Genomic DNA, 10,473 nt, shown 5'->3' on the forward strand with positions numbered 1-10,473 from the left:
TTCACAGCCTTTTGCTTTTTTCTCTTCTCACACTTTCCTAACTTTTCTTTTTCCCAGCCAGTCGGCACAACAAAACACTCTGCCACATGGGAAAAGTTGCCTATTTCACAGCTACAAAAACATTCCTTTCTTGCAAAGTAGGGAAGGCACTGCTTCACAAAGAGAATGCCATTTCTCTTTAAAATGCTTAATATTACTAAGTTCATTCTCATTCTTGAGAACGGATTGTGGATTTAGGAATTCAGTTGAAATTGAACAAGTCATTCAATTAACTGGTGAACTATACATTTAAACAACTTAAGAGAGTCCTTAAGTCTTCTTTTGGAATCATCTATTATGCTTGGCATAATACCAGACACTTAGAATCAAGGAATTTTCAGAGATGGGAAGAACTCCAGAGATCCTTCAGATTAACCACCTTTTCTTACAAATGAGGTAACAGAAGGTGGTAAGAGGTCAAGTAACAAGCTCAAGGTCAAAACTAGTCAAAGGAAGAGCTGGGATTTGTGTTTAAGTCATTGGACTCTGTTAGTGCTCTAAATCACAATTCAGTAAATATTTGTTGTGATATAAGGTATTACATTTTGATATCAAGCAAGTTCAGCTTCAGATCTGCTTTAAATCATGGCCTATTAGCCCTGCATATTTCTTTCTTTCTCTTTCTTTCTTTCTTTCTTTGACAGTCAGAGATCACAAGTAGACAGAGAGGCAGGCAGAGAGAGGAGGAAGCAGGCTCCCTGCCGGGCAGAGAGCCTGATGCGGGACTCGATCCCAGGACCCCGGGATCATGACCTGAGCCGAAGGCAGAGGCTTTAACCCACTGAGCCACCCAGGTGCCCTGCATATTTATTTCTGATCCATCCATTCATTCTTAACTACCTACTATGGGTCAGCCACTGTGCTGGGGACACAGTGAAAAGTAAAACAGACAGGGTCCTTGCATTTATGGAGCTTTCATTCTAGTGGGAGAGACTGGTAAAAGTGGAAAGTTGTGTGTGACAAATGGTATGCAGTAAAAATACAGATGCCTTGAAGTAGCAGTTCAATAAAAAAGGATTCTTTTAAGAAAGTAAGAGTATCTTTTTGTTTCTGTGAGACAAATACGGATGTCTCTTTACAGAGCCAAGTACGCTCTACTTGAAAAGCATACTATGTACAAGAAAGCGAAGTCTATATCCCACAGAGTATATTAAAAAGAAGTTAAAGCAATGGTCCTCAATTTGGGGGGCTCTCAGAAAAGCTCTGATATAACTGTTGTAAATATACCCTCCTGGACCTGAATCCCAAAGACTGTGATTTGTTAAGAATGGGATGAAGCTTAGACATGCATCTATCTGCCTATCTATATTGGCTCCACAGGAAATTCTGATGCACTGAAGGTTGATATCAAGCATTCTGATTGTTTCAACAAGCTAAGATGAGCATATGAATCTTCTTCAGAGTAGTCAGTCATTTTTTCTACTTGGGAAGGTATGCTCTGACTCTAAACAAGTTCTCACTCTTTGAATATTTTTTGGAATGCTTCTTTTGGAAAGCTTTAAGGCCAGTGTATACTTAAACATGAAAATGAAAATCAGTCTGTTACTTCACATCTAATATGTGTCTAGAAGAGATCACTCCATTTCGTCCTGTCATTTTATTCTCCTCTTCTGCTCTGAATGACCTGATGTTTCTTAAAGTTGAATTTATTCCCAAAAGATGAGAACATCACAGAGCAGTCAAAATAATATGCCAAAAAGATAAAACCAGTGATCTGAAATGAAAATTCTGATCACATTAGCAAAGGCAATTTTTACTGAAATAAATATATGGCCTCCCAGGTTGACCACTTCTGGGAGATAACTCACTTGGATATTATCATTCTACTGTATTTGTTGAAAAGGTCACATTATAGTTATATTTTATACAGCCTCAGTTTGGAGCACGCAGGGAAAGGAAGGACAAGGGAGGGACTTCTCATCAGCATGAGAACTTTCTGCTCTATGCTTCCCTCAACATTGCCAAACTCCAAAAATGAAAATGTTTTAGTCACCGTAGAGACTTCAGAAAGATGAAATGCAGAAACAAATGCTAATTGCAATCCTAAAATTGTGATACTTGGATTTATTCAGTTTTTCCAAAATGAAAAAGATCGAGCAGAAGGCAACAGCAAGAACTCAGTAATCACAGTGTTACTGAGAGGCCAGATAAATTAGGCTTGTGTTCTAAAAGAACAGAGAGACTTAAAAATATTCAGCCAACAGCTGTTAGCGAACAGCCCAACCAAGCAACTAAAACAATCCAATCCACTTGAAGTTGGGGGAGGGTTTGAGACAGGTGGTGCTGATCAGTCTATTCTGTCCTTATAGTTCCCTGGTCATGTGACAAACTTCCTAATTCCGGTTTCCCTGAACACTGAAAAAGTCAATCAAGACTTTCTTATTAATGAACATACAGAATTTAGCCTTTTGTTCACTCAAAGAAAGGTTTCCTAGAATTGTATTTTCAACTAAGTGAAAGTAACCAGTAAACTCTAGGCAGCATATTGGGACATGTGGAGGTAAGGGGTTGTTCTGTTATTCATTTAATATGTTATATTTATTTTGTTATGCGTTATTTTTTTTTTAAAGATTTTATTTATTTATTTGATAGACAGAGATCACAAGTAGGCAGAGAGGCACGCAGAGAGAGAGAGAGAGGAAGGGAAGCAGGCTCCCCGCGGAGCAGAGAGCCCGATGGGATCATGACCTGAGCCAAAGGCAGAGGCTTTAACCCTCTGAGCCACCCAGGCGCCCCTGTTATGCGTTATTTTAAAAGTTAATATCTATACACGAAACTAATAATGTTACATTATATGTTAACTATACCTCAATAAACAAAAGAAAGAAAGTTAATATCAAAACTGTCAAGGTCATCGAAAATAAGAAAAGTCTAAGAAAGTGCTATAGCAAAGAGGAGACTAAGATAGAAAAACTAAATGCAGGGGCACCTGGGTGGCTCAGTGGGTTAAGCGTCTGCCTTTGGCTTAGGTCATGGTCCCAGGGTCCTGGGATCGAGCCCCACATCAGGCTCCCTGCTCGGCGGGAGTCTGCTTCTCCCTCTCCCTCTGCCTATCTCCCTGCTTGTGCTCTGTCTCTCTCTCAAATGAATAAATAAAATCTTAAAAAAGAAAAAGAAAAACTAAATGCAATGTATTCAGGATGTGATCCTGGAATAGAAAAAAAAAATAGGTAAAGCCTAAGGAAATCTGAATAAACTGAGTTGTTTAGTTAACAACATATCAGTATTGATTATTTTCATTATGGCAAGTATACCATAATATGTTAATAACAGGGGAAACTGGGTTTGTGGTATATGGAAACTTACTGTACTATCTTTCTATGTTTTCTGTAAACCTGAAACCATTCTTAAAAAAATAAATTTATTGAAACCTCTGAAAAAATGAAAGTTAATATCATTAGCCCATCTAAAATTGGTTGTTACAGAAATTGGATTTCTGCAAAGAATTAAAAAAACACCACCATTCTCCTAAGTCTAGGACATACAATGAAAAAGTACTAATTTTTAAGTGGACCAAGCACTGAATACAAGGAAGGACCTCTGCGTTGCCTCTCCAAATCTACTAGTGACTCTCATTATGTGATTATTTTCACTTTACTTGTTTGACTCTTTAAAAACACTGTACTAAAATCATGAGAATTGGCCTAAGGAAGGGAGAAGAAAATGTAGTTGAGGGAAAAGACTACCTTTGCAGTAAGAGAAAATTCATTCTCAGCTAGAATAGGAAAAAAGGGGATCTTGTATGTTAAAAATGTTTTTGAAAACTAAATATTTAATTTCGGAAGAAAAAAGTATATAAATAAATGCAAGTTACTGTCTTAGTTCATATTTTGGGAAAAAAACCAAGGACCTAGTGGATATAAAATTTAAAAGCAAAAGGGCAGGGGTGCCTGGGTGGCTCAGTTGGTTAAGCCTTTGCTTTCAGCTCAGGTTATGATCCCGGCGGTCCTAGAATTGAGCCCCCACATTGGGCTCCCTGCTCAGCGGGGAGCCTGCTTCTCCCTCTCCTCCCTGCTTCCGCTCTACCTCACTATCTATCTCTCTCTTAAATAAATAAAATCTTTTAACTAAAAAAGCAAAAACAACCAAAAGGGCTCACTGTAGATGCAGACTTTTTTTAAAGTAGGCTCCACCCCCAGCATGGAGCCCAGTCATAGGGCCTGAACTCACCACCCAGAAATCAAGACCTGAGATGAAATCAAGAGTCCAGTGCTCAACAGACTGAGCCACCCAGGTGCCTCCAGAAGAAATACAGTTTAAAAAATAACTTTAGGAGTGGGGCACCTAGATGGTGCATTCAGTTAAGTGTGGGAGCCTTGGTTTTGACCGGGGTCTGATCTCAGGGTCCTGAGATGATGATGGGAGTTCTGCATAGAGCTCCAGGTTCAGCCTGTAGTCTGCTTGGGATTCTCTCTTCCTCTTCCTTGCCTCTGCCCCCTCACTCCTGCATTCTCTCTAAAATACACAAATAAATCTTAAAAAAATAACTATGGGGTGCCTGGTTGGCTCAGTTGGTGAAGTATGGGACTCCTGGTCTTGGATTGAGAGTCTGAGACCCAGAGTGGGCATAGAGATTACCTAAAAAATAAAATCTTAAGGGGTGTCTGGGTGGCTCAGTCAGTTAAGCCGCTGACTCCTGATCTCGGCTCAAGTCACCATCTCAGAGTCCTAGATCAAACCTCACATTTGGCTCTGGCTCAGCAGGGAGTCTGCTTCAGCATTCTTGCTCCCTTTGCACACCCCCCCACCCTGCTCTCTCTCGTTAAAATAAATAAATCTTTTTTTTTTTTTAAGATTTTATATATTTATTTGTCAGAGAGAGAAGGGAGCAGCAGGCAGAGAGAGAAACAAGATCACTGTGGAGCAGGGAGCCTGATGTGGGTCTTGATCCCAGGACCCTGGGATTATGACCTGAGCAGAAGCCTAACTGACTGAGCCACCAATGTGGCCCAAGAATAATTAAAATAAAATCTTTTTTTTTTTAAAGACTTTATTTATTTATTTGTCAGAGAGAGAGAGACAGAGAGAGAGATCACAAGTAGGCAGAGAGGCAGGCAGAGGCAGAGGGAGAAGGAGGCTCCCTGCTGAGCAAGGAGCCTGATATGGGACTCGATCCCAGGACGCTGGGATCATGACCTGAGCCGAAGGTAGCCGCTTAACCAACTGAGCCACGCAGGCGTCCCAATAAAATAAAATCTTAAAAAAAAAAAAACCAACAAAAAAAACTTTAGAACTCTAAGCATATGAAAATATAATTCAGTGAATGAATAAAATACAATATAGTCAATTTAAGGGTGGGAAAAAGATGACCAAATCTTCCAGTCTTTCAAATTAGTCTTCATTTTAACCCTGAGATATACAACTAAAAAACATTATTATCCTTTAAAACATTAAAGACTTTAAATACTGTGCCTTTAAATGACAGAGCAGTATAAAATCAAGACTTTATGTTTTAAATGACAAAACAAAATCTTAGGTTTGGCACACAGAATTGGGAAGGTATTCAATATTAACTAATGAATAGGTAGGAAAAAAGTCTTGACAATGGCTTGTTGGTCCTGAAGTTGGAAAAGTGCTAATTTTGAAGTAGTAAGGGAACAGAGGGGACTAAAACAAGACCAATCTCATTATTTAACAGTCAAGCCAACATTGTCTCAGAGTCCACTCATGTGTTACTCTTTCAAACCAACCTGTGAGAAAATGTGTTTGACTCCACTGACAATTTCTGGAAAATTACAAATGCCTTTTAAAGGGCAAGTCCTCTACTCTTAAATATTTAATTGAAAATATAGCAGAGTGGTGGTATTAAACTTTAGACAGCATTTTGTCTAAGCAGACATTCTAAAATCTAGGCTGCTTAAAAAATATACTGTGAGGAAAAGTCACTTGCAAGTATCAAATGAAATCGTTCTCTATCAGGTGTCAGTCAATTAACAAGAATTAAAAGAAGGACCTAATTAAAACAAGGACCTAATGACAATATCTTCATGAGATACTTTTAAATGTACTTCTTGAAAAAACTAAAAATTCTTAATGATAATCTTCAAACATACCTTGAAGAAATAGTATAACTGAACCCTCCAATACACATTCTCAGTAACGACTAATATTGGGCTTTTAAAAATAAACATTTTAGGGGCGCCTGGGTGGCTCAGTGGGTTAAAGCCTCTGCCTTTGGCTCAGGTCATGATCGATCCCTTGGGATCGAGCCCCACATCGGGCTCTCTGCTTAGCAGAGAGCCTACTTCCCCCTCTTTCTCTGCCTGCCTCTCTGCCTACTTGTGATCTCTGTCTATCAAATAAATAAATAAAATCTTAAAAAAATTTTTTTAAAAAGTATACATAACATAAACTTTACCACTGTAACCATTTGTAAGTGTACAGTTGAGTAGTGTTAAGTACATCCACACTGTGGTGCAACCAAAACCTCCAGAAATTAGAATGAAATTTTAACACTAGTGTTCATATGGTAACCTGTTGAGGAATGAAGATTTTATAAACTAGTCTAAGAGGTTTAAACTATTTATTACTGTCTGGTCAATAGCAAAAAGTTAAAGGTAATTTACTCTTTTACAACAGAATCTTTCTTGTTACACAATTTTTAAATCTTTTTCTTTTGTTGAAGAAATGTACAAAGGCTCCACATGGAACCCAGGATGTGTGTAATTGCACACTCAGGATTACTCTGAAATCTATCAGTAATCAAACGGACTGATATGATATTCCTTTCAAGTTAGCTGTCTCTTCAATCAAGTCCCTCACTGAAGGAATTTCAAATCACAAGTATAAATCTCTACAGTAGTACTCATATAGAGTCATGTAACCAAATCCCATTTTCAAAAAAAGCACCCTTTTATTTCTAGAGCTCTACCTCAAGTGAAAATTAAACAATTCAATTCATTGGATTGCTTTTTGGCAGTCTACTTATAGGTTTCACAAAACCACTTTTCAGAGAGATATCTCAGGGGTTCATCGACTGGCAGACCTAGTTAACAGGCCAATTGAACTACAGGGCACTCACTGGTTTCCTTTCTTCCCCCTGATTTACTTTTGATATGTTGCTAGACCACAAACACACTTAAATCTTATTACTGAAAAGTTTCTGAATCTACATTCTGACTGTTCAACCAGTAGCAAAGATATGGAAACACACTAGGGTCAATTTCAGACCTTATTTAGTACTGTACTATTCTCTTGTAACTAAGAATAAAAAGAACTGGTTGCAACCCAACTGGGAAACAGTAAAGGCACAGGCAGACAAAAATTCCACTGCCAGAGATGCCCCCCCCACCTCCTTTTAAAAAGAAATCTCTTTAATTTAAGAGTCTCATGCTCTACCGACTGAGCTAGCCGGGCAAAATCTCTTTAATTTAGAAAGGCTGCATTCCATACCACTTTCAAGGCCCTTTTCCAGTAATGGGAAAGAACAGGCATAGTTCTGAGAAAGACTTTGGTCCAGAGAATTACAGACACTTTAAGAGGTATTTATAACAGTTAAAGTAACACGGTTCTGGGAGGTTGCATTTAGCCATGGAATTTTGCATGCATGAGGCCGGGAGCACAAAATACTGTTTAAATACAAAATACACAGAAACGCCGAGGTCCAAATTAAATCCACTACCAACGGTCACATGCTGAGCCCAGGCTTGCCTGATTTCTGCAACGGAACCACATTTCCTAATCCCTGAGTATTTGAAGGCTATATAAAGCTCCTTTAGGGGCACTTGTTTCCCACAACTCTGAGCTGCCGGGAAGTTAAGACAAGGGCATCTGGAGGCCTTAACGCCAAAACTGGAAGGCTTTAGGCTAACACCCTGATTAGAGATTAACTACTCTGAAAGCCTGGAGCATATTTTAAATGCTTCCCGACTTCCTCATTTCTGTGCAGACATCACCTCAGCGCTGTATAAATTAGTCATACTGTAAGCTCTATTTTAGATGCAGTGTACAGTACATATATAGAATGGCCCACAGCGGGGCTGGGGCTGGGCATGGACCCGCTTGCTCTAGTCAGGTGGATTCAATGCTGCCCTGGTCTGATAACTGAAAACCCTCTAGCCTACGCCTCCCCGCAGGTGATTTTCTGTTGAGGTAGCGTGAGCAAGGAAGGAGTGGGGTGGGTGAGTGGCTCCCGAAGCTGCCCGGCGGGCTCTCCCTGCTTCCCACCCATCCCACGAGGGACGTCCTCACCTCCAGCTTGTCTGTCAGCTCCTTGTGCATCTGTTCGTACTGCCGGCTCATGTCCTGGTTCCTCTCGAGCAACGCCTTGCCCAGCCGGGCCGCCAACACCAGATCCTTCTCCTTTTGCCGGATTACCGACAGCAGCTCGGGATCCTGGGCGGGTGGCGGCTGCAGTCCGGACCCCTCGGCCGGAGGCCCGACCTCGGCCTGAGACTGCTCCCCGGGGTCGGACGGCCGTTCCCCGGCCGCCAGCAGCGCCAGCTCCTCCTCTAACGCCAGTTCCAGCTCCCCGGGGCCCCCCGGGAAGGAGATGAGGGCGGCGGCGGCTGGACTCCCGACTGCGTCCGCGGCCGCGGCGGGCAGCTCCATGCAGCAGGCGCTGTCCGGCTCGGCAGGTGCTGAAGCGCGGCCGGCCAAGCCCAGGCAGAAGGCGGACATGGCCCGCGCGCGCGGAGCCCGCAGCGGTGCGGCCCGGCCGGCGCGCGCCAGGCTGCAGGGGGGAGGGGCCCCGCCGCGCCGCTCCGCGCCCCGAGCCTCGCCCCGCGCCGCGGCACGCGCCCCCCGGGTCCCCGCGAGCCCTGGGCGCGGCGCGCGCCGGCCCGCCCCTCCCCCGCGCCCGCGGCACGCGCCCCCTCCCCCCGCCCCCGGGCTCAGCTGCTCAGCGCGCGCTGGGGAGGAGGTGGGGTGGCAGAGGGAAAGGCTGAGGAAGGGAAGACCGAGGGGCGGCGAAGCGCTAGGGGAGGTAGCGAGGAACGCCGCTGCCGCCGCCGCCGCCGAGTTTTCAGCCGCCCTGTTGCTGCTGCTGCTGCTGCTGCCGCTGCCGCCGCCGGCCGGGCAGCGCCTCACGGGGCGGGCTGCGCTCCGCTGTCGCTGCGACGCTCGCTGCTGCTGCCGGCGGCCGCTCTCTGCAGCCGCGCTCCATGTCCCTCGGCTCGGCGGCAGCCCCAGCAGCGGCGGCGGCGGCGGCTGCTGCAGGCGCCGAGGCGGCGGCTCCACATCGCGCGCCGCGCAGCCGGGCAATCTCCTTCCTGCCTCCCTCAGCTCCTCCCGCTCACCGGGCCGGCCGCACCCCGCCCCGGGCTTCCGGCCGCGCCCCCTCTCCCCGCCCCTTGCCGGCGCCTGACGCGCGCCGGCACCTGTTCGCCGCGCCCGCGCGGGATTCGCCGGCTCGCGGGTCTCCTCAGCGGCGCCCAGGTGGCGCCGGCGGCCTTAACCCCTGCACTGCCTCAAGCCCGGGGATGGCTGCGCGCGCCGCCTGGGGAGGCGGCTGGCGCATCCCTAACGGTCCGGGCGGCTCCCCGGCGCGGCCACGCCCCCCGGCCTCTAGCTCACGTCGGGTTTGGGCCCGCCCCCAGCACGCTCACCTCGGGGTGTGGCCTCGCTCTCACCTCAGAGCACGGCCCCGCCCCCAGCCTCGTTCTCACCTCGGTGCGCGGCCCCGCCTCCGCGCTCGCGCCCACTCGTGGCCTGGGGCGTTTCTCCGAGTCTGGTGGAGATCAGTTTTCTCGCGCCTTAAGTGGTCTCCTAGAGGACTGGGGACCTTCTTCCAAGGCCGATCCCCGGCAGAGACTCGGTCATGGAATTTTGGTTTGGGCCCCCACCTTCACAGCTGAACAGTCAGGAGAGGGAGCCCTAGAGAGCAGGAGGGGGAGGGACGACTTCAGAAACCAGGCATTTTAATGATGATGACTCAGGGATATGAGGGACTAGATGCTTTCAAGATCAAAAGCGCCGAAAGAAAGGGTTATGTTGAGAAAATAACGGAAAAAACTGCTCACCGATGGGAATATGAAACAATTGCCTTGATAATGACTTCTGTATGTTAGGTCTTAATATGTGCCGTGTCTGGTGCTTTGTACTCATTATCTTAGATAATCCTAACAAAAAACCTATCAAGCAAGTGCAGTCGCTCTTTCCATTTTACAGGAGGAAATTGAGGCATCGAGAGGTGGAGTTATCTGCCCACTAGATCACACCCAGGCAGGCTGACTCCAGGATTTTCATAAATCCTTATTCTTTACTTTCCTTGTGCGAGAGAAGTCTCGAGGAAGAGAACCGGTAATTTGTGACCAAGATGTCCTGGGTGGATATAGAAGGTGGTATAAGGAAGCTTCCGGCAATGATCAAAACAAGAATTGAAAAGCCTACTGGGAGACTCCAGGCAGTTCTTGCTCTGACCTCCCTGGTGATGCTCTGTCTCCTATTTTCAGAAATAATCCCATCTGAAGCTAGAATTGGTCCCTATTTTCTTTT

At 45.3% G+C, this 10,473-nt stretch overlaps 1 protein-coding gene across 5 annotated transcripts in view; it reads right to left on the minus strand.

The window, feature by feature from the left end:
• Nucleotides 1–8,791, minus strand: part of BICDL1 (BICD family like cargo adaptor 1) — a 104,514-nt gene extending 95,723 nt beyond the window's left edge. For 2 of the 5 annotated variants that reach the window (XR_006820994.1, XM_046024330.1), the window contains exon 1: nt 8,230–8,791. Coding sequence is in view for 4 of the 5 variants with exons in the window: in XM_046024330.1 (XP_045880286.1) it covers nt 8,230–8,658 (429 nt within the window). In the remaining variant the exon portion in view is untranslated. The remainder of the gene's footprint in view (nt 1–8,229) is intronic. The other 3 variants (XM_046024331.1, XM_046024327.1, XM_046024328.1) reach the window with 2 other exon arrangements.
• Between the last annotated feature and the right edge of the window lie 1,682 nt (nt 8,792–10,473).

Source organism: Meles meles, chromosome 12 (genome assembly GCF_922984935.1).
Source record: "Meles meles chromosome 12, mMelMel3.1 paternal haplotype, whole genome shotgun sequence".
NCBI classification, from domain to species: domain Eukaryota; kingdom Metazoa; phylum Chordata; class Mammalia; order Carnivora; family Mustelidae; genus Meles; species Meles meles.